Source organism: Myotis lucifugus, unplaced genomic scaffold (assembly GCF_000147115.1).
Source record: "Myotis lucifugus unplaced genomic scaffold, Myoluc2.0 scaffold_168, whole genome shotgun sequence".
NCBI lineage: Eukaryota > Metazoa > Chordata > Mammalia > Chiroptera > Vespertilionidae > Myotis > Myotis lucifugus.
The window spans coordinates 2,850,474-2,875,579 of NW_005871216.1; the positions used below are offsets into that span (position 1 = coordinate 2,850,474).

Below are 25,106 nucleotides of genomic sequence, written 5' to 3' on the forward strand. Positions count from 1 at the left end.
GAAATCTTTGCCAGACCCAATGTAAAGATTTTTGCTTTGCTCAGCCAACATGGCTCAGTGGTTGAGCATCGACCTATGAACCAGGACTGGGTCATGGTTTGATTCCTGGTCAGAGCACATTCTTGGGTTGCGGGCTCAATCCCCAGTGTGGGGCAGGAGGCAGCTGATCAATATTTCTTCTTCATCATTGATGTTTCTCTCTCTCTCTCTCTCTCTCTCTCTCTCTCTCTCTCTCTCTCTCTCTCCCCCCTCTCTGAAATCAATAGAAATATATTTTTAAAAAAGATTTTGCCTTATTTTTTTCTTCAGGGAGTTTTATAGTTTAGAATCTTATATTTAAGTCATGGATCCATTTTGAGTTAATTTTTGTACATGGTGTTAGGTAAGAGTCTAACTGCATATTTTTACATGTGGCTATTCAGTTTTCCCAGTACCGTTTGCTGAAAAGACCACCTTTTTCTCTTTGAATCATCTTGATACCTTGCGAAAAATCATTTGGCCATTTATGTGAGGTTTTAATTTTGGACTCCCTATTCTGTTTCATTGGTCTATATGTCTATCTTTATGCCAGTGCCATACTGTTTTGGTTATTGTACCTGTATAGTTAGTTTTGAAATAATAAAGTGTAAGTTCTCCAGCTTTGTTCTTTTTCAGGATTTTTTAGGATCTTCAGAGACCCTTGAGGTTCTATCTGAATTTTAGGATGACTTTTTATATTTCTGAAAAAAGGTTATTGGGATTTTTATAGAGATTAATGATGTTAACTTTTTCTGTATAAGAACATACATGCCTATCCATTGTTCAAATCTACTCTTGTGTCTTTCAAGAATGTTTTATTTTTTTTCATAAAGGTTTAGACATTTTTTGTTAAGCTTATGTCTAGGCATTTGATTTATTTAGTTAACTTAATTGTTCATTTATTTGTTATTGTAAATGGTGTCTTGAATTTTATCTTCTGACTAGGTTTTTTCTATATACATGAAGTCTATTGATTTGTATATATTGATGTTATAACTGTTTTGTCAAATTCTCTTACTGTTTTAGTAGTTTCTTCACTAGCTGTTTTGAGAGTTATGTGTATAATATTATAATCTGAAAAGAGTTTTTCCTATTCTCTTCTAATTATGTTTTGAGTTGCTTTATATTGTTTAATTACATTGGTGAATATCTCCAACATAATATTAAGAACCAGTGGAAAAAATACATACATTTACTTCTTCCAGGCTCTAATGTGAAAGCCTCTAGCATTTCTTACATAGAGAGAGAATTTTGGAAATAACAATGAACAAGATAAAATATTATTATCAGGGGACTTATAGACTCATTGAAGGAGAGAGACAAAGAAACAACTTATTTTAATAGTATGATGACATCTGCTATAGGGTTATGCACAGGTTGATTTAGAAGTACATTAGAAAAGGCACATACCTCAGTCTTGATGATTAGACAATGATGTTTCTCGACAGAGCTGATATCTAAGTTGAGACCCCAGTGTAATTAGGGTTAAATAAAGATGGAGGGTAGAGAATTCCACACAAAAGAAATAGCATGGGGAAAAGATCTATATATATAAAAGCCTAAGTGACCAAACGACCGAATGACCAGTCAACCGGTTGCTATGACACGCACTGACCACCAGAGGACAGACGCTCAATGCACAAGATTGAGCTCCCTCCTATCTGGATCAGGCCTGCGGGGATCAGGCTCCCTCCTGTCTGGATCAGGCCTGCGGGGATTTGGCTCCCTCCTGTCTGGATCGGGCCTGTGGGGATTGGGTCAAAACTGGCTATCCCACATCTCCTGAGGGTTCCCGGATTGCGAGAGGGTGCAGGCCAGGCCTAGGGACCCCACCAGTGCAAGAATCTGTGCACTGGGCCTCTAGTAGGAGATAAAAGAGAACGGAACTCTATTTGGGAAATGGAAGTTCAGTTCAGTGAAAGATGGGGGATGGGAGGGAAGTATAGAGTAGACAAAGTTGAGTTAAAATGATCAGTCAAGGAGTTTGAATTTTATACTGGAGCATTGAGAATTAAACAGTGGTTTTAAATGTTTTAAGTAGGGGTTACATTTGATCTGTGGTTTTGAAGTTCCTCCTAAAAGAGGTAGTATATATACATCCCTGCCCCATTAGTGTTATGCTTTGCCATGTTGTTTGCTTTGGCCAATGGGAGATTAGTGGATATGACACAAGCAAAGGCTTAATGTACTTGTGGTTGAGTTTGTACTCTTGAAATGTTTCCATTACCATGACAAGAACTTGCCTTGAAGAACCCACTGATTCAGACCAATAAGAAAAACACAGAGCAGACCTGAACCAAATTTTCAATCTGGAGCCAAGCCTGGGAATGTCCAAGTGAAATAAATTAATGCTGTGTTCGCTCACATCTGCTGATGTAAGCATAAATTATTATAAACCACTGAGTGAGTGTTGGGGTAATTTGTTACACAGAAGTATTACAATAGCTGACCAATACAGAGAGGGAAGCATAGAAAAGGAAAGCCAATTTGATGATAATTAAAGTCTCTCTGCTGAGGTATAATGGTGGTCTGACTAGGATGATGTCAGAGGAAACATAAGGAAGAGAGCAGTTTTTGAGAGACAGGAAGGAGGTAGAATTTAAAAGTCTCAGTGATTAGTTGGATACCAGAGTTAGGGAGAGAGAAGAGGAAAGCATGCCCAGGTTTCTTGCTTGTGCAACTGGGAGAACTGGGAGACCATTCTGTGAGACAGACCACAAGACGAAGAGTGGGATTGGAGATTTTGCTTTGAACATATTGAATCTGAGCCACCAATGCTGCACAGCCAAGTGGAAATGTCCTTCACATCTATCTATTCATCTCTTAAAGGAAATAACATTTTGTGCTGCTACCTTCCTCACAGGGCTATTTTTTGTTGTTGTTTTCTCACAGGGCTATTGAGCAGAACAGGCAAGATAAAACACGCAAAAGGGGTTTAAAAGAAACACCACCAATCAGCCATGATAATTATCAAAATGAGAGCACTAACACTTTCATTTTCATGCTGCCGGATACAAAAAGCACACTAACTTTATTTTTGAAACCATGCTACTGAGTTCGTTGCTAGTCACACATTCTTTTTTATTTTCTGAGAGAAGGCAGAACTGATTTTTCTGAGAAATAATGTAAACAACATATATATTTTCAAAGACACATAAAGAGAAGAATTGGAGACAAAAAGATCCTAGGGTCGATGGTGAGAAGAACCAGGCTCTTCACTTGTGAAACTTTGAACTAAACATGAAGCTCTGGGCCTCTTCTTCTTCATTTGTGAAATGAAAGTTTGTAGTGGTTGATTTCTAAGATATCTAACTGTTCTCACTTACATGAAATAATGGATTTACTTAACATTTTTTGCTTTACTTACCTCCTATTAATCATATGATACCCTTCAAGCTGCATCTGTAATTTAGAAAAGTTTGCCCATCCTCACCCACGTTAGCATAAGTCTTTATCAGTAAATTCTCTTTTGGAGCAAATTCAGTCCAGATTGTCTGTTAGATACCACACAGGAAAGCTTATTTTCATCTATGTGTGAGGGATGAGGATCTAGAATGAGTTCTGATTGGTTTGTTTTTTTCACTGAGGCATGATTCCATTTACCACTTATCAAGGTGGTAATGAGGGTCTCTGTACCAGGCAACTGTGGCTGCCATCTGGCAGGCCAGCTCCACACACTTGGCAGACAGAACCAATTAGGCCCACACCTCCGACGAGGCCTTGCTGTGTTTGGTGGTTGAGTGTTAGCCCTACTGAGCCTCCCACGAGAAACCTCACTGAGTTTTTTGTGTGGGGGAGAGACACGTCATCTCCCTCTGTCACTCCAGCGCTAGCAAAGAGTCCAGATTATGGAGGCTCATGAACAGCTTACCCAGCGAACATGCTGCCCATTATAATGGCTAACGCAGAGTCTGTTCCAGGAATGGACAGCTCGCTGTGGTAGGGGGCATATTAAGAAACAACTTTCTATTTATAAGAAAACCTAGAAATGACTTACATGCCAAAAATAAAGGATTAGTTAAATGAGCCATGTTATATTCCTATAAAGGAATGAATACAGTTTGGTGATTAAGGACCTAGAACCTGGGCTTCAACTGGGCTCTGCCACTTCTCAGTCTTACAATCTGGACAAGGCATTTGAACTCTCTGTTTCTCAGTTCCTTCACCTATGAACTGAAGTTAATAAGTGTTCCTACCTCATTGGGTGCTTGAGAGTGGTTACATTAGTTAATCTATGTAAAGAGCTTAGAATAGCTCCTGGCACAGAGTAAATGTTATTTAAGTGTTCTGAGTATGACTCATAGAGCCATTAAAGAGGATGCTTAAGGTGAATTTTGTGAAGCTGGAACAGAATTCTTGCTATGAAGTGAATCAAGCAGGATAACAGAGTATATGCATCATGATTCATACTTTACTAGTATATCTATGCATGGAGGAAAGAAGAGAAAGAAGTACACCGCTATTTTTTTCTTTTCAGTTGAGTTTTGTTTTCTTCTTAATTGTATTCTCCTCGCATTTTCCAAAATTTCTACCTAAGTATGTAATATTTTATAATTAGGAAGATCAATATTAAGAAGAGAAAAGAAAACCTGGGTAAACATCTTATCTGGACATTTTTGAGTCACTTTAATTTTTCTGCATCTCAGTTTTATCATCTGTATACCATAGTGATAGAAATAACCTCACAGGTTAATTCCAAGGAGCAAATAATAAAAATTACCTGAAGGTGACCAGGCAATAATAAAGTGTTTCATAACTATAATATTCTGACCAAAGTCATCCTTGGGGAGCAACAAAAACAAATATATTAACACCAGAGTCAAAATTAGGTGAAAACTCAGAGGTCTTTAGAAGTTCATAATAGATTAGTTTACCTCTGCAGATGCAGTATGTTCTGCTTCAACCAAGTCCTAAATTCAAGGACTCATGAGAAAGCAAAAAGAATGCATTACCTGGGGATTAGGAAGCCAGAGTTCCAGCACAAGCTGTGCCATTGACATTTTGGGCAAGTCACTTTTATTTCTGGACCCCACTGTTCAAGTAGATCTTTCAGAGTATGGTCTGAGGTCCATTGCTGGGCTGTTAACTACTCTAAATTGCATTTTTTCCAGCATTCTTATGAACAAAAGTCACAAATCCATAGGCTTTTATTTTCTCATATAACTAAAACTAGCTTGTATCTGAGAGATTTAGTAGGGACTATTAAAATTAAAAACTAAAAATGGTTATGTTAAAGTGTGCTGCAGACTCTCAGCATTCTACTAAAATATCTGGCTGTCACTTAATGCTTGGCAGCACTGCAAAACTCCTACTCTATGTATTCGTTTAATTGCCGTTTCGACAATTTTTGGAAATGGTACTTTGTTACCAATAAATTGTTAGTTTTTTCTTGTTTTGGATCCAGTTAGCAATTGCTGCTATTCTTGTTTTTTAATTACAAAATACTAATCATTTAGATTCTTCATTATCACGTTAGTTTGTTGTGGATCATTTGGCTGATTCTGAACAAGAGTGCAGTGATATAGATTTCTATCCAGATAGTTTTTGGCTGATAATTTTTGGATGTCTAGATATGGTGGCACTGGATTTTGAAAGTAAGTGATCTCTCCCTGGAATGTTAAAGAAGACAGACCACACTACCTCCAACCTATCCCAAATTTACATGTATGGTGCTAATTATCACTATATGTCCATCATTGAGTGAGCCAGAGGCAGAGTAGGTTGAGCAACTCAACTTGTGGTCAACAAAGATGCATATATACAATAATCTCAAAATTCATTTTCAGATTTAAAAAATGCATTCTAAGTCTATCTTATGCAAAATACATCTATTACCATTTGTATGAATAGGTGCTTCTATTCTAACTCTGAATTTTCCTAGCCCTTTACCAAGAACAGTTCAGGTATTTGTCACTCACTTTGCCATCCAGAAGTCTGCTACCGAGCGCTCCCGTTAGGAGTTTCTGGTTGTTCTCGGGGGGCTTGTTCTCTTGCACATCATCTGGGCCATGACTGATTTGATGATCAGTGGGATTACTAGGAACTGGGGGGTCTCTGCTCATCTGCCTTGCATTACCAGTCACAGATTTCTGGAACACTCTTTGAGTTTCTGCCTTCAAGTTCTCCTCCTCCTTGCTGTGAAGAAAGGTTTTGCACTTTGTTACTCACAGGGTGGATTTGCATGTGCTAGGCTGGCATGAGAAAATAGAAGGTGTTTGTTGGTGTGAACAGTAGTAACCCAGCATTGGGGAATGAAGAAGTAAATGTTGTTTATTTGTCTAGGGATCATTTACCATAGAGAGGCCATGTTATTATTTCCTTAGCCTTTATTTCCCCTCCCCTCTTCCTCATACTCATAAAGATAATCTGTCCATCTGCTCCAAAGCTCCTATTGTAAGTAATGACAGTATCAAAATGAACCCTATAGATCATCACATATCTTACTTACAAGCCTGAAAGGTATTTTTGCTGTTTGTAACTAGAAAAAGAAAGTCAAGGCAGTTCGCCAGCTCCAGTTCTGCTCTATGTCTTCCCTCAACTCCTCACCTTGAAGCTTCTTTTCCTTTCATTAGTCCTCCATTTAAATTTAATATTACATAGGCAGGGGTGGGGAACTTCTGGCCCAAGGGCTGTATAAGGCCCACAAAATCATTTGGTCTGTCCCTGCCAAGGCATTAGGGGTGAGTTAATTAAATGTTTGACCAAATAGAACAGGCTAATTTTTAAGTTGATAATTTTGTGTGGCCTGTGAATGATGTTATAAACATCCAAATGGCCCTTGGCAGAAAAATGTTACCCACCCCTGAATAGAGAAAAGAAAAGGAAAATAAAAGTCCAATAGGAATGATTCATGAAAATGCAAATAATAAAAAAATTAAAAAATTATTCAACCTTGTTTCATTACTAAAGACTTATAAGTCAAAAACAATTGCAAGTCACCATTTTAAATATAGAAAACTTAAAAAAAAGTGAATGGCTACACCAAAAGATCTAAGTGATTGAGTGGGTAACCTGACAAAATGTATGAAGAGTCAGAAAGTTGAAACTCTTTAGCCTATTAAATCAAAATTTTAAGATTGTGTATTATGAAAAAAATGCAGAAGCAGAAAAATTAAAAACTCTAAATATTTAGTAATAGGTAGATATGTTGAATATTTAATTATATGTCCATATGATAAAATGTATAGAGCTATTAAAATAGTTAGGAATAATTTTAATGACACAAAAATGTCTAGTTATAGAAATAAGTGAAAAATATAATTATCTCAACTATGTACAAAGCATGTCTGTAATATATGTGTTTATGTGTGAGTATACAGTATATCTAGAAGGATATAAGCTGAAGTAAACAGTAAATATCTCTGGGTAGTGAAACTCAGTAGATTCCATTACACTCTATTACATTATATTATATCACATCACATCTCATAAAACTATTCTTAATTTTCTACACGAGAAAATATTATTTTATAATTTGGAAAAATAAATTTCAAAATTGTTATGTCTAGAAGGGATTCTATAAATTCTAGATGTTATTGTTAATACAGTAGAAAGGCTCTATTTTAAAGCATGTCATACTCTCTGAGCATGAAACAATTGCCTCAGTATTTGTTGATTTAGTAAAACCAAATCATAGGCAATGATTTAGATGTATATTTTTGGTAGTAATCCTCTTGGTTGTGGCAGCATGAGAAGGAAAGAAGGCCTAGGAAAGAACTCTGAGGAACTCCTACATTTATAGAGGGAAGTGGAACCCTAAAAAGCAATTTAGAAGAAATTTTCAGTAAGGTAGAGGGGGACCAGCAGTGTGAGTTTTTGGCAGTAAAGTGAAGAGGATGTTTCCAGAGAGAGGGCATAGTCAACAGCAGTGATTCCCAAAGTGGGCGCTACCGCCCCCTGGTGGGCGCTGCAGCATCCAGGGGGGCGGTGATGGCCACAGGTGCATTTGTTTTAACTTTTTTTGTATTACCTTTCTATTCTGAGTTCAATAAATAGTTTCATAATTTCAAACTTCAATGTTTCTAATTTACACCTTTCTTTACTATATTTTACGAAAAAGGTAGAAACATTAATACATATATCTTTCTGTTTAATTGCTATTAAAATTTAAAAAAAAATTAATTTCCAGGGGGCACTGAGTAATATTTTTTCTGGAAAGGGGGCGGTAGGCCAAATAAGTTTGGGAACCACTGGTCAACAGTGTTAGGTACTCCTGAGAAAGGTAAGCACTGAAAAGTGTCCATTGACATCACCAGGAATCTTGGCAAACGAGTTTCAGTGAGATAATGGGGGTGGATACTAGACTGAAGTGGGCTGAGAAAAGAGCCAGCTGAGCCAGAGAAAAGGAGAGGATATCATTGGTAAAATGAGATGATCCCTGACAAAGTGAAATGGGGTGTCACTGAGAGAACAGAGGCGGAAATGAAACCTCAAGGTTGGGTAATAGGGAGCTAGGTGAGGCTGCAGGCAAATTTATTTGTACATTTGGTGCCAGGATGTTGATCAAATTGCTGACAGTTTGAATTTTCTTTTGATATACACAGTATGGCTACTTGTTGGCTCTCTCAAGGGGGAAGTGGTGGGGTAGGAAGTCTGATTAAGGGTAGATGGCTTGAGATAGCTGCTATGAAGAGTGGAAGACAGCTGATCAGAAGAAAGGTTGGTGGGGCAAAAATGAGTGACCATGAAGGCTGGAGACCATGACTTTGTGGCATCAGCCTGAGAGCGTGAATGGTCTCCTCCAGGATTGCCCAGGAGTCCTTGTGGAGAAGCAAAGAACACAGTGGGGCACATTCAGGGCTGGGGTCTTGCCAGACAGGTGCAGTCAAATAACAACAGAGCAAGATGGGAATATAGAAGAAAGGTGCATATTTAATAAATAGTTCTTGCAGTGAGAGAAGACGTATAGCATATGGTCCCTGACCTTAAGGAACTTAATTTCATTTGGTTGTCCAAAAATAACACAAATAATCAAGTTAATAGCTGGTATAACTTGCTTCTATAAGTTAGATAGATAGCTTTTAGCTACAGGTTACCTTTTGGAGAGTTGTAGAGCCCAGAGGGGAATTCCAGGGGGCTTCTAGGATATTGGTACTATTCTATTTTTCGATCTGGATGGTTGTTGCATGGGTGTATTATGTTTGTGAAAATTTAGTGAGTATACTTATGATGTGCACATCTATGTATATGCATATAGATATATTTCTAAGTTTTTTAAAAAAATCGACATATATTTTATATAAATAATATAAAACATACCTCATTAACTTATGGATGAATGTCAAGTGAATGTTACAAAGAATCAGTGATATTTGAAATTCATAAGAGGAATAACCGAAATAAATCAGACAGATACTATATAATTTCACTTATTTGTGGGATCTAAAAAAACACGCAGAACAAAAACAAACTCATAGATACAAAGAATGAACTGGTGGTTATGGGAGGGGAAGGGACTTAAGAGAAGGGTGAAAGGGGAAGGGGCAGAGGGGACCAATTATATGGTGATGGATGGTAACTACACATACAGTGGTGAACACTATGTAGTGTATACAGATATCAAATTATCATGTTGTACAACTGAAATGTATTTAATCTTGTACCCCAATTTTACCACAAAAAAACTTAATGAGTAATAGTTACAGTTTGCAATGGTTGCAAAAATAACGTTTCTGAGCATTTAACCCCATGACAGTCACACTAGCCACTTACATACACTAGTTTATTTAGTCTTCAGATCAACCCTTCAGAGAGGTGCTCATATTTGTCTCATTTTTAGGATGAAGGTATTAAGTGTCAGAAAGTTTATTTGATTTGTCCAATTCTACATTGTTTTTCGGTAGTAAAGCCAGAATTTAAACCTAGGTCTACCTGGTTGCACCTAAATTCCTACTGCCCATAGAAGAGTCAGGAGAGACTCCATGGAAGTTTGGGATTATATGAGGGGCAGAAAGTAGAGGAGGAGGCAACGAAAGCAGGTAGTGCAGGATTTAAAGGCAAAACTGGGCACAGGGGCAGAGAGTTCGTTCTTCCAGATGAAATCAAGGGATAAATTATCTTTGCTTTAATCCCCTTCAAAATTTTTTTGTGGGCAGTCTCAGGACAGACTAGCTAGAGAAATGTGAAATATATCTGCCTGTCTGTTTAAACAACCACAGTAGATATAAAAACCAAAAATAACCTGTTAAATCTGTTGCTGTTTTTTTTTTAAAAAAAACCCCCACATACATAGCAGTTTAAAATTATCATGAAAATGACTTCCCAACTGAGAAATGGCATGTGTCTATTGCTAGCACAAACATCTAGTCAACACACATCGGTTGTTATGCTGTTCACAAACTCACAGTTCTTCTGTGCTTGTGTGCTATCTACCTGCGGTCCTGAAACTAGAAATCTGCCATTTCAATAGAATAAAAAAAAAAGCCATCAGTACTCTCTTGGAAGCAAGACACAGATAGCATCTTCATAGGTACTTCTGACTTCAGCTGCTGCTCTCAGGGACACAGTGAAGAGTTTTATGTCCTCTGGGAACTACAGTAATTAGGGGGGATTATTGTATTGCTGAATGATAAATAAACGTGGAGAAAACTATCCAGTTGTTCTCTCTCTCACACTGGGCTCTTCCTGCAAACCAGCCTTTTGGTGCCACCCTCTGCTACTGCTCAGAGTCTCAGAGTTAGAAAGAAACATTGCAAAGGTGGCTAGAAGCATCCCTCACCCGAAGAACATCAAATCTCAAACAGAGAACCCAAGGGGCTCAGCAAAAAGGTCACCAGATGCCGTCTTAAAGGTCTGCCAGTCTTGGCAGGCACTCAATGTCACCGATTTCCAACTGTGCGCTAACAGGCCCAAACCCTCTGGAGAAGGCGGCCCAGAGTGTGCCAAGGAGTGACTGCGGATCTAATTTCAGTAAATGAAAGCATGTTCTTATTTGGAAGTAATAACAGATAATCAACACAAGCAGACTTTTCCTTTTTTAAAAAAGACAACAAAATAAAAAATAAAATGAGACTTGGGAGGGAGTGTAACTGAAAATCTCACGGAACTCCATGGGGAAGCTGTAATATGAAACCTGTGCTAATGTGCAAATGTTATTGTGAGGGGTTTTTCTTCTGCTTCTTCTTTTGTCATTCCCTAAGCCACAGTGTGTATTATTATCATAGAAATTTATTCTGCAGAAAGAATTTTAAGACTTTAACTGCCAACCCTATCCCCGAATCATTTATTTCTTTGTTATTGTAATTATACAAGCTAACATTTCTAAAAGCTTATGTGTCAGCTATCACATATAAATTTGCATATTTTTTCATGCTGTACTAATAATCCTTATCACCATTATACAGATGAGAAGATAGATGACCAGAGAGATTAATTGCCCAAGATCACCTTGCTAGTCAGCACAGATCCAGGACTCAGGCCCAGACACCAGACCAAATGCTCCTTCCTCTACATTACTCCTCAAGTCTACACCTATAGTTTACAACTGTCTGTTTTAAACAATAGGATTTTGCTCCTCTTTAAAAATATTAGTTAAAATACCATATATAAAGGCATCTAGTTCATCTTCCCACCTAGACCTAAAGGCCCTGTACAGAACACCAAAGTGGCTGTCATTCAGCTTTGGTTTGTAACCTTCCCAGGGACAAGGAATTCAATGCATTTTCAAAGTTATTCCCAAAATATCCCATTTCTTTCTTTATAGTATTGAGTCAAATTCTCACATCAATGAAAATAACCAAATGTATCTTAAATGGCATTTGCACTACACTAGTTCACGGAATAAAAATGGTTTCTCAAATTAAGGTCATATTGGCTGCAAAATTAGCAACCAAATCAATCAGCAGTTGTCTTTTGGTATGATGTACTTTCAGTGATATCCCAGCAGCCCTTCTCTTCTGCAGTCTTCTTTCTTCACTTACACCATTATCCATGCTTACACTATGGACATTTTCTTCTATCTGACCTGTCTTTGAGCTACGCATTACTACCTTCTTAGTCGAGGTAGTAGTGGGCATCCAATCCACTCATTGTCTTCAGACTATGTTGTCTTAAAATTTATAAAAGGAGGTGATAACTTAAAAAATGAAGTATGTAAAAAGAGATATGGGACCATAGAGGAGTTTCCAACTCAATCTGCTTAAAGGGGATGAACATAACTCCATGAAGGAATTAAGCTATAAAATAGCAGTTGAAGAAGAAAATAAGAGGTGGAAAAACATTCCAAATGGGGTGAAGGGCTTGTTCTTGAAGGAAATGACAGTGATTCCTAACCATTGAACCTCAGGCCACCTGAGATGGGCCATAATCATGCAGGGTGCTGGATGATAAAACAGATATGTGGACCACTCTGATATTCTTAAATTGGAATTAAACAGGACAAGAAAATCTTAATTCTTGGAAAACATCTTAGATGATTCCTATGTGCACTAAAGTTTGAGAAATAAAAGCATAGAGAATGAAAAATGAAGGGTTTTTTCTATAATTGTGCAAAGTTTACCCATAATTTCAGGCAGTGTAGTACTGATTTTGAATCCTAACCTGATAACTTGTGTGACTTTTGGCAAATTAGTACTCGTTTCTGATTTTCAGTCTTTTATCTGTGAGATTAGAAAAATAATACTTACCACGGTAAGATGTATAAAATATTTAGCATCAAGCCTGGTGCTCAGTCAGCCCTTGACAAGTGGTAATTTTAGGTTAGTTATTAAAGTGCTATCTCCTTTATCCAAACCTCCCCATCACCCAGGTACAGAAAGGATGCTCTTTCCTTCGGATCCCTAAAACTTCCTTATTGATAGATAAAACTAGCATTCAAAAGATTGAAGTTCTATAGTACACAGGAACTGAGGAAAATCTATTTAAATAGATAAAAAGAGATTTAATGTAATCTGTCTAATAACAGTAATTACCAGTTCTAGAAATCACCCACTTAAAAAAACAAAGCAGAGTAGTTGAAATTAAAAATCTTCAGAATCCTTCATTTTATAGAGAAAAACAACAACAACAAAGCATCACCACAATGTCCTCAGGTGGATGATACCCAGGAGCTTTGCAGACTGTGCTGCTTTTAAATCTTTCAGCCAGCCTTGTTCAGCTTGAAATTTAATGTTCTTTGCACTTGCACTCTCCCCTGTTTTTCTTTTGCAAGTCTAAGCAAAATGATTGTGCAACTGCCTGTCCTCTTCACCAATCATCTCAGTGCTTTAAGGTACAGTTTCTGAGCCAAGTCTTCTGTCCATACTGTGAAAGGCGGCAGCACCAACAGCTCTCCTGGCTCCCTGCCATCCTCTGGATACATACATGTGGTCTATGGGAGTGGGGAACAATAATCTTTGCTATGTTATTTTCTTTAATGAGGTTGAGCTAAATCAAGGGTATGAAAAGAGATCATGGATTTAAAAAGAGGGATGGATAGACAGAACACAGGATTTTTAGGACAGTGAGACTATTCTGTATGACACATAATGATGGACATATGTCATTATACATTTGTCCAATCCATAGAATGGACGACAAAAGAGCAAAGCTTAAGGTAAATTATAGACTTTGGGTGATTAAGTTATATCAATCTAGTTTCATCAGTTTTAACAAATGTACCATTCTGGTGGGGGATATTGTTAACGGGGGAGGCTATGCATATGTAGGGAGAGGTGTATCTGTGGAATCACTATAACTTACCCTTAAATTTTGTTGTAAATGTAAAACTACTCTAAAAAATCAGCCCTAGTGGGTTTGGCTCAGTGGATAGAGCATCAGCCTGCAAACTGAAGGGTCCCAGATTCAATTCTGGTCAAGAGCATATGCCAGGGTTGTGGGCTCAATCCCCAGTAGGGGGCATGCAGGAGGCAGCAGATCAGTGATTCTCTCTCATCATTGATGTTTCTATCGCTCTCTCCCTTCCTCTCTAAAATAAAAAAAAAATAATTTTTTAACCAATTTGTGTCTTCCGCTGCTCTCAATTCTATAAAGAACATTCCATTCTCCATAGAACAAACCCAGAGTTCCTACCATGGCCCACATGACCTGCTACCTGACTTCATTTCCTACTCCTCTTTCCTTGTTTACTCTGCTTCACCAACATTGGCTTCCTTGCTCCTCCTCAAACACACCAAGAGGCTATCTTTTGTCAGTTCCCTCAGCCCAGAAAGCTCTTTTCTCAGATGTTTGCATGTTTACTCTCTGTGTAGATCTATGAGGCATGAGGATGGTGGTGGGCACCTGTGGTGTCATTTGGCACAGCCTGAACCTCATGGGCAGGAAGGCAGCAGCTACATGGGTGCCCTGATCTTTGGGCACTGTGCTCCCAGAAAGAGACATTATTCCACTTTTTATAGAGCAAGCTGAGGCAGCCTTGTGAAAAAAAAATCTGCTTGCATTTCAGGTGGTTGACTTAGGTGCTGTTTGTAGCAGTTGCTAGGAACACCATATGTCTAATATCTGAAGAGCTCCGGGCCTATAGAAAGTTGCAGTCTTAAAATAATGTGTGTTCTGTTACTATTGCTTTCACTTGTAGTGTCCTATATTTCAGTTAGTTCTAAAGTGTTTTTTAGATTTTTTTGTTATTGATATCTTTGTTAGTGTACATATCAGTTATTGAGTCATGTTAATAATTCCAGCTATGATTATAAATTCATTTTGCCTTTAACTTATGTCAATTTATATTTCATACATTGTAATGTTATGCAATTGAGTTTATATTAATTAGTAAGTACTAAATCTTCCTTTTTTTCCTATAAAATATTCTTTTGAAAATTTCTACTAATGGGTCTTGCCTTAAAGCCTGCATTATCTGATGTTTGTATGGCTACACCATTTTTTATGGAACGTTGGAATCTAGTGAGCCATGCCCAATGGGATAAAGTTGGGGCAGTCTTAGCCAGCTCACTGGTAGCTAACCATGGATAATTCTCATTGGATAGTTCTAGCTCTTACCTCCAGGCAGTCTCAGTTCAAATGTCACTTATGCAGAGAGGCCTTCTGGGAACACCTTTGAGATTTGAAATACCTTTATAATCCTCCTTTATGTTTGTTCATTGCACTATCCTCACTTGAATGGTCATTGTCTATATCAGTGATGGCAAACCTATGACACGCGTGTCAGAGGTGACACGCGAACTCATTTTTTTTGGTTGATTTTTCTTTGTTAAATGGCATTTAAATATATAAAATAAATATCAAAAATATAAATCTTTGTTTTACTATGGTTGCAAATATCAAAAAATTTCTATATGTGACACGGCACCAGAGTTAAGTTAGGGTTTTTCAAAATGCTGACACGCCGAGCTCAAAAGGTTCGCCATCACTGGTCTATATGTTTGTTGTGTATCTCTCATCACTAGAACTTTAGGTACATTGCTGTATCCTCAAGGCTTGGCACTCAGTAAGTGCTCAATTATTGTTTGTGGAAAGAATGTTGATGGGATTCTATATATGCATTAATATTTATAGCTGTTAATGTTAACACTTTAAAAAAGTTCAAGAAAGTAAAAAATGTATTAATATGAAGGGCTTTGAGGGGTTAAAAATGATAAGATATGGGCTCTAGGAGAGTCACGTGGGAAAATATAAGAACTTTATTTATTTCTTGGTTATAAATATTAAAGTACATTATTACAAATATTTGCTACTTTTTTTCCATAAAATCTTGCAGTCCGTTTTCCTTGTGCTTAACAATGCTGTACCAACAGCAATGTAACTATGGAATAAAGTGCTTTGGGTCATTGATTCTTGGCGCTGGAAGGAACTATAGAGGCCAATTTTATTCACTGGAAGTATCTCTACTCACAGGAGTTTCTTGAAATGAACCCAATTCCTCTTTTAGTTAACAACTCAATCCCCAGATTCTATAAATAAGCCACATTTCACACCCTGGATCATCTATAATGCCACACCTTTAGTGTCCACCCCTTTAGTGTGCCAGAGACCCTCCTAGAATGTGACATCCAGAATGAAGCACACTACCCCTCAGGTGACAAGTGCAGTTCTGAATACAGTGAGCCTCCCATACTGTCTATCTGGATCCATTCCCCTCATGATGAGCTCAAACACAAGTGTAAAGGGGAAACTCCATTTTATCCTCTACTTCCTATTACTGTCACACACCGCTGGTCACCAAATGTGTAGGGTTTTCCCCAGAGTGAACAATTCTCCCACACCAGCTAGGTGTCCTACAATCCAATTAAGTTCTGACACCATCTACATGGAATTATTGCAAATCCCACAGGTTAAGGGCTCAGTCCTGTAAGACTGCCCTGCCTCCTTCAGATGTCAATCGCAAGCCCAGGTTATGACCCGTATTTCTGACAGATGGGCTATAAGTCAAGGTTCCCCTAACTCCCTCCTCCAGTTTGATTGATTCCCCAGAGTGGCTCCACCAACTCAGGAAAACTATTTACCGTTTAGATCACTGGTCTCAGGAACAGTCAGATGGAAGAGATGCATAGAGCAAGGTGTGTGAGGAGGGGCATGGAACTCCCATTACCTTTCCAGGCCCACTACCCTCCCAGCACACAGAGGCATTCAGCATCTCAGAGGCTCTCTGAACCTTATTCTTTTGCTGTTGTTGTTTTTAAATTAAGGCTTTATCTCATAGTTGTGATCAATCATTGACTCAGTCTCCAGCCCCTCTCCCCTTCTGGGAGGATTGGGTGGGGGGTGCTGAAAGTTCCAAGCTTTTAATCACGGCCTGGTCTTTCTGGTGACCAGCCTGAAGGTATCTAGGAACCCATTGAGAGTATCCTCATTAAAGCAAAAGACATCCCATTACCCAGGAAATGTCAAGGGATTTAGGAGCTCTGTATCAGGAACCAGGGTCAAAGACCAAATATTAGAACAAAAAAAATGTTCTTAGTACTCATATCTCTTAGAAAATTGTAAGGGTTTTAGGAGTTTCATGCCAGGACTTGGGAGCAGAATTCAATATATGTTTTTCTAGTATTTCACATCAAGTAAAAACCAGATATTTATGCCATATAATCATTTACATGTACCCTTAACTAAAGACAGAATATATCTTTGCATATATCTCTGTTGATTTCATCTTGTTTTAGCTCACTTTCCTGCCAAGGCTTCCCAGCATTCTACTATCTACGTGTTTACTGACGTGATTTGTCTGTCCCCCTTCAACTGTGGATTAAAGAATGTTGACTAAGAACAGGGTCACACAGAAATCCTCTCCCTCTTCTTCACTCCTGTTGGAACATTAACTGTTCAATCACCACCATGTTGGTATGGCGTCTATCTTCATACTATCAAGTCCAGAATTATTTGCCTTATTTCAAGTCTTTGCGATAGAGATGTGCCTAATGACTGACTGAAATAAACACTATGTCTTCATCATTCCCTTCATTGGGACTGCAGTCACCTTATCAATAAAGAGAATGGGACAAGTTTGACATAATCTGTTTTTAGTCAACATGTACCAACCCTTAGTGACCATCACCTTTGTGTTTTGTTTTCACAACTAATACATTTAATTCTGTGGCCTGCAATTTTGCCAGGGATTATCCACAAGCCTTCAAGTTCTGTGGTTTTATTACCTACTTTTACACCTTTTAGAAAATGCGAGTATTTTTCTCCTGTTACCTGGCATATTTTCTTCTCAATGAGCTATCCAAGTTTATGCATTGGGATTTCATAGTAACATATGCATACTATTTTAGCAACATGGGTCTTTAGACTTGAATTTTAAAGCAACTAAGTATTGTCTTTTTAGATATTTATTTTTCTTGGTGCTCACTGTGCTCTAATTTATCAGGCTTTTCAATATGTATAAGACTTTTTGTACGCAGAGTTTACAGTTAAATGGGGGAGACAGAAATGCTTAGGAAATTGTCATAAAGTGTCATAATCCTGAAGAGGGTTATGGGAGTCTATAGAAGGTGGGGGCAGGTGATTTTGAGCTGATGGTGGTGACATCTGATTAGACTTGCATTTTAGAAAGATGATACTGGCAGTACTTGAGAATTGGGCTTCGCTATAATGTTATGTAGGAGTCACCTGGGAATTGACTAAAATGCAGATTCTGACTCAATATGTCTGGATAGGGGCCTGCAATTCTGCATTTATCACAAGGTCCCAGGTGAGGTTGGTGGAGATGGTCCATGGACCACACTTTGAGGAGAAAGTTTTTAGCAAGTGGAGTAGAGAATGAGAAGAGTAGAGGCAAGGAGTTGCATTGGAATGCTGGTGTAGTGATCCAGGAGGAAAGTGATGATGGGACCAACTAGGATACACTTGTTTCACTCTTTGAAGCCTATAGATTGGTCTCCCTTGTAAAAAATAGGTAAGTAGGTATGCAGTATTTTCCTTTCATCTGTCAATAATTGTGCTGTCTAAGTTACAGAAAGAGGGAGGGAGCTCAATTCCAGTCTTAGTTCTTAATAACTGGCCTCACTGTAAGCTCATCAAGGCCTCAATTGTCTCATCTCTTCTGTAAAATTATAAAGATTGGGTTGTTATGGGTTGAGTTGTGTCTCCCCCAACATTTATATGTTGAAGTCCTAACTCCCAGGACCTTCATAGGGTGACTGCAGATGTAATTAGTTAAGGCGATGTCATGCTAGAGTAGAATGGGCCCCTAATCCAATTGAGTGGTGTCCTTATAAAAAGATGAAATTTGTACACAGACACATATTCCTTGTGAAGCTTAGAGTTATGCTGCTACAAACCAAGGAAATACCAGAAGCATGGAGAGAGACCTAGAAAAGAAAGATCCTTACTGGGCACCTTCAGAGGGAAAGGGAGCATGGCTCTACCAATGCCTTGATTTCAGACTTTTTAGTCTCCAGAACTGTGAGACAATAAATTTCTGTTTGTCTAAGCCACTCAGTTTGTGGTACTGTGATATAGCAGCCCTACCAAATTACACTGACTTGAGAAGGCTAACCCCTATTTTGTAAAACTACTGTTTGGAATTCTCTGCTAATTTTTAGATGGCCTCTTATTCTAAAAAATAATAATAATAATAGTAACTTTGCTTTCTAGCCTGCTTTAGCCTACTTGAATAATAAGGAAAATAAACTTAGCTGTCTGACCTTGTAGGCCAGAGACTAGATATGCCCATACTCTCAATGCCATGCCAGGTGTATTTTTTAATTGGATAGAACTGTGTTGTTTTCAAGGCCACCAGCGAGATAACCACTAAGCACACATAGGGCTGGCTCTTTAATAAAAAGGGAAGTTCTGCTTGTAGCTCTGCTTAGAACTTGAATTCATTTTTCTCTGAGCCCATCAGTGAATAAAGTGTGACTCCAAACTCTCCGAGCATTGCTTGGTTTATTCTGGTTTTATGTAACAGATTTACTAGTATATATTTAAGATAACTTTCAGATGTAACATACTATTCAATCTTCTCCACATATCCTACAGGAAATCTGAACTAAATGTGGTTAAACAGAAAGACTTCTGTTTTTCCATCCATTATTCATTTATGATTTTTCTTTTAAATTCAGATTCTCCTTTTAGAGTCTTCTTTCTTTTTTTTTTTGGTTTTTACTTATGTTTCTTATGTAGATATTTTTTTTTTTACTAATACTAGTAGGCTCAACTGAGTCAATCCAAAGAAAACACCTTCTTGGGCCCCCTGCTAAAAGGTGTAGATGTAGTAGTATGACTAAATGCTTTGAGGACAGATTGTGGGACATGCATGAAATAACAGCAGTGAGTCTGTCCTTACATCAACAATAAGAAGGCTTTTGAGAATTATTTATTTTTGAACCACACTGGAATACCTTAGCAAAGCATTGTCCTAAGTCAGTGATGGTGAACCTTTTGAGCTCGGCGTGTCAGCATTTTGAAAAACCCTAACTTAACTCTGGTGCCATGTCACTTATAGAAATTTTTTGATATTTGCAACCATAGTAAAAGATTTATATTTTTGATATTTATTTTATATATTTAAATGACATTTAACAAAGAAAAATCAACCAAAAAGAAATGAGTTCGTGTGTCACCTCTGACACGCGTGTCATAGGTTCGCCATCACTGTCCTAAGTCATTCCAGCCACAGTAACATCAAGCCCATAGAAAACAAAAATAACTGCCTTAATATAAAAAACAGTTATAGAAAAAACAGAACTATGTCTTTTATTTCACAATTAATATAGCTGATTTAATGTACTTTATTTCCTGGATTCTGAGTTTAAAGAATAAACAGGAAAGCTCTGGACAGTAGCTTAATGGTTAGAGCATTGGCCCAGGGTCATGAGTTTGATTCCTGGTCAGGGGCATGGGTTGCAAGTTCACTCTGCACTCGAGGTCAGGTGAGTGTGGGAGACAACCAGTCCATGTGTCTCTCTCACATTGGCATTTCTCTCTCTCTCACTCGATTGTTCTTGCTTTTGCTCTCTCTTTCTCTCCCCCTCCTCTCCCTCCCTCCCTTTCACTCTCTCTGAAAAGCAATGGAAAAAATATCCTCAGGTGAGGATTAATAAAAATAAAAGAACAAACAGGAAAAATAAAAGGCACCTTCTTATAAGACAAAGGGAATTTTTCCTTATTTAAAAAGACAAGTATCCTTCCCCTAATCACCCATTTAGGAACATATTAGACTCCTGGAAAAAGGAAGGGGGTTGGGATAAAAGAAGCTAAACAAACAACTTAGAGAGGAAGGGAATTAGTAGAGCAGTAATGTTGCTTTCTGGGTAGGAGAACTCAGCAGAGAGTGCAAACTAATCGTATTTACTTTTCTTGACAATAACTGGCATTTAACAGGCGATCTTAGAATAATCACAGTGTCTCAGGTTTCTTCACCTGCAAGACAAAGGTAGTGTGCCTCCTAGGCATAGAGTACAAAATAGATGGAAACATTTCATAGAAAGAGATTTGATGTTTTCATTAACTGTCTTGTATCCAGGGAAAAATTTGCTTCAAGAATAATAGCAGAACAATTTATAAGCATATTGAATATACTGTTAGGCGCCAGAAAGGTGTTTTGCATATTTTTCTCATTGGCTCCTCACAACAACCCTACTAGATAGATGTGTTTTCCCCCACTTGATAGATGTACAATCTGAGGCCAGAGATATTAATTGTTTTCAATGTCAAAAGGTCAGGAAGGCACAAAGCCAAGATTCACTCTCATCTCTCAGCTCCGTAGGGATCCCAACTGATGTGCTGCAAAGCCCACTTCTGGTGCTATGGCAAACATTACTGATCATAGCACTTGCTTTGGAACCTCTTGGGGCTGACAATACTGATGGTGGGGAGGTAAAACCAGTTTGCCCTTCTAAAGCCTATACTCCATAACAGTGGTCCTGATGGTCCCTTCTAAAGCTTATACTGCATAACAGTGGTCCTGATGGTTGCTTCTGAAGCCTATACTCCATTACAGTGGTCCTGATGGTCGCTTCTGAAGCCTATACTCCATTGCAGAGGTCCTGAGAGTTGCTCCTAAACCTAAAGCCTATACTCCATAACAGGGGTCCATCTTCAGAGATTCTGATTATTTAGGTCTTGGATTGGACCTCAAATCTTTATTTTAAAGGACACTCCCGATGATTCTGATGATAGCCAGATTTTGTAGCCATTGCTTTCTGCATCTATGTTTTGTGAGGCCAGATATTTTTTTTCCTGTTTGTCTGGTTGTTTGGTCTGTTGGGTTCTGACACAGAGAAAAGGACTGTGGAAATCATTTTAGGAGGGAAAGGTAATGATTGACTAGATACTGTTTATGGAATGACTATAAGATGAAAGGCAGGTCTAGTACCTTCTTTCTCTCTTGTGAACCACCACAACTCTGGAAGGAAGAGCTGCTCAGACTGTTCTGTGCCACACGTGTAGTTAATTTTAGAGCTATAGGAGTGTGCTCCCTTAAACGTGGCTGTGGTGAGCTTAGAAGGGAAGAAAGACCTCTTAGTTATGCTCTGAGAAGCCCCTGCTTGCAGGAGTATCGGGTAAGAAGAAGAAGTGAAAATCTTACACTTTATAATTTATTTTTAATTCCACTCCTTTAATTCAGGGCAAATTGACTAATGACTTTCTCCCTTACCGCCCCCCCCACAATTACTACATGTGGTAGATTACAAACCTGATGAAGAGAAGCAGCAATACTCCATTAATATTTATAAATGTCTCACTGCTTCTATTTCCCATCTATTTGGAAAATCAGCCCAAGTAATTAAGGAATATGGGGAATTATAAAAATGAAAAATATCAGGAAAACAGTGCTCATAGAAGTTCTCAACGCTATTTTACTTCTACTGTTACTGCTTAATGACTTCATTTTCCATGAATGGCATTGTTAAAATGTAAATTTCTAGATGAAAAACGCATCCAAATTTCATTATGATCTAGGCAAAACAGATATTTTTCAAACAGTAAACTTACATCTTGGGCTTCTCCACAAGGTACCGAAAGTGTTTACTTCCGATGATTTTCACCACAGTCTCAGGCATTGCATCTGATGCCCGGGGAGTCTTCCGCACTGAAGACATGATTCTTCTCAAAATCCCTCAAGCCCCTGGGGGTGGAAAATAAGTAAATCTCTCCTCATGACTTTCCAGTTGGCAACTGTAACATCCTTGCCAATAATAACAATAATTAAAATGGTGGATTAAGTGCTTTAACTATATTATCTCACTTAACACTCCCAAGGAAGACATGAGTAAAATACTCTTAATTACTATTATCATTGTTGCTTTGCAGTTAAGGGAACAGGCATAGTATAGTTATTGTAACTCACTCAATATCACACAACCAGCAATGAACAGAGTTGGGACTCCCACCTAAAAAGTCTCCACAATTGATCTACTGAGCCATTTGGTGACTACCTTCCTTCCTGACACCACAGGGTGGCATTCTGGTGAGGTTAGAGTGGTAGCCAGGACTTCAGTGGGACATATGAATATCACCAGCTCTGATGATGTTTCCCCTTTTATAAAACTTGGATACGGTAATTCCAGTTATATTCTAGGGACTCGGGGTGAATCCGGTGAGATAATATATCTGAAGTAGCACCAACCATAGGAAAGAGGGTGTTTTTGTTTGTTTTTTCCTATGGCTGACCTGCCTTTACAGTAAGCTAATGAGTCTGAAATTGAGATCCTGCACTAGGTAAGCACTGGGAGTTTCAACAGGTCTGATGCCAAGGGAACTTAGTTCTGTAAATCTGGCCCAAGGCTGACGACTCCCTTTAGAACCTCTCAGAGCCTGAAAAGCCTTTAGAAATTATTCTAATCCAAATGCCTACGCGACAGACTAGAAGACCCCAGGCCCAGAGAGGCTGTGTTATTGACCAAGGTTTCACAGGCAGTGAGAACATATCTGTTTCCAGCGTTCTTCCCAAGGCCCCAGCTTCCCTTGGTGTGCGGTCAGCACCAGGACCGCTCGCTCTATATGGGTAGCCCCATCCAGCGGGAACTGCAACCTTTGAAGGGCCAACATTTATGATTGTGGGGTCTCCTCTCTTCCCAGCATCTGCGAGTCAGTCCTGAGCCCTTTCTCAGGAGAGAACAGAGGGGACATTCTTACCGTTTAGGCTGCGTTTCCCCACCAAGGCAGCTCAGGGTGCGGTAGGCACTCTCCCTGTAACTCTGTGGAGGCGGGGAAGCAGGGCGGGTGGCCTGGGGATTGGAGCCCAGGAGTCTGGCCAATCACAGGGCCTGGCTCACGGTCTGAGGCTGCTCCTGCCCAGATCACTAAGGACTCTGAGGGCTGTTGCTGGGCGGGGACAGGTTTCTATCCACCTGGGGGAGGCAGGAGTACTTCTCCACAGGTGCCAGGTTGTGTGGCTGCTGACAGGCTTAGGTATTTTCAAATCCGTGGTTTGGTGCTTCTTCAAGGACCTGTGAGCACCTTCCTTGAAATCCACCTACGTCACCTGTTGTGGTCACATTTATCCCTCTCTTTCCCTTAAGCTTCATTTCCTTTTTTAAAAAAATTTATTTTAGTGTTTAAAGTATTACAAATAGTAGTACATATGTCTCCTTTTCCCCCCTTTTATGATATTTGCACGTAGTTGGAAATCTTACACTTGTCGGTTCAAATCCAAGCTACTCCACTGTATGGCTTTGAATTAATCCACGCTACCCTGAGATTCCGTTTCTTCATTTCTAAAATGAAGAATCAATAACATGGACCTAAAGTTAAGTTGGTGATGAAATTAAATAAGATTGCAAAAAATAAGTTTTGAGTTGTATGGATATGCCAGACCCTTCATTTGAACCAGATAGCTATTACCTTATAAGTTACATTTTCCAATAAAATAATTTTATTTCTATTTTAAAGATTAAGAAAACAGGTCTTAGGGTTTTGAGAAATTTCCTGAGATCCCACAGAGGCAATTGACAGAGCCAAGATTTAATATAGACCTACATTACAAATATCCAGGTACATTTTACTATGCTAAAGACTTCAGCACATGTGGGTAAGGGCACTTTAAATGGACTCCAAAATTATGTTATTTTTTCCATCAGCAGCAGCAGCTTCCCAGCATCCATTCCAGCTGCCTCCTGCCCTCTAGCTGTGCTGTGTTTTGTGGTTTACTGTTTTATCTACTGGCACATGCAGCCAGAAATGCCGGATACAACCTGCTCCCCTCCAGGGCTCACTCTCTGGTGGGCAAGATACACATGCACATTCTATGATATACAAAATGCCATGGCATAGAGGAGAGGGGCCAGCCCCCTTCTCACTCCTCCAGCTCAGCCTTCACTTGGTCACCGTCACCACTCAGACCTCACAAGGCTCAACTCTGAGAGCCCCTTCCTCTAGTTCAGTGTCTCAAAGAGCTCCCATCAGCCTTGGAGATTGCCCATGGTTTCAAAGTCTTTTATGTCCTGTCCTCAACCTTGATCTCCCACTGCTTCTCCCAAGCTTGCTACACATCCCTGTCATTTATTTTATAACTGGAAATTTGTATTTCTTAGTCCCCTTCACCTTTTTACTCACCCCCCCTCACTGCTATCCATCCTTTAAATTTCATCTCAAATGGTCAAGAATATGGGCTCAAATTCTAGCTCTGCTACTTCAATGTGATCTTGGGCAAATCAGTTATCATCTTTGTAGCTTAATTTCCTCTTCTATAAAATGTAGATACCTTTTTTTGTGTGGAGATTAGTTGATTTATATAAGTAAACAATGTCTGACAC

At 38.8% G+C, this 25,106-nt stretch overlaps 1 protein-coding gene across 1 annotated transcript in view; it reads right to left on the bottom strand.

Moving 5' to 3' along the window:
* Positions 1-22,451, bottom strand: part of CUNH1orf87 (chromosome unknown C1orf87 homolog) — a 73,893-nt gene extending 51,442 nt beyond the window's left edge. The window contains exons 1-2 of the mRNA XM_006096116.3: positions 22,345-22,451; positions 5,935-6,153 (exon numbers count right to left, since the gene is read on the bottom strand). Of these exons, the coding sequence (XP_006096178.1) occupies positions 5,935-6,153; positions 22,345-22,451 (326 nt within the window). The remainder of the gene's footprint in view (positions 1-5,934; positions 6,154-22,344) is intronic.
* Positions 22,452-25,106: the final 2,655 nt, after the last annotated feature.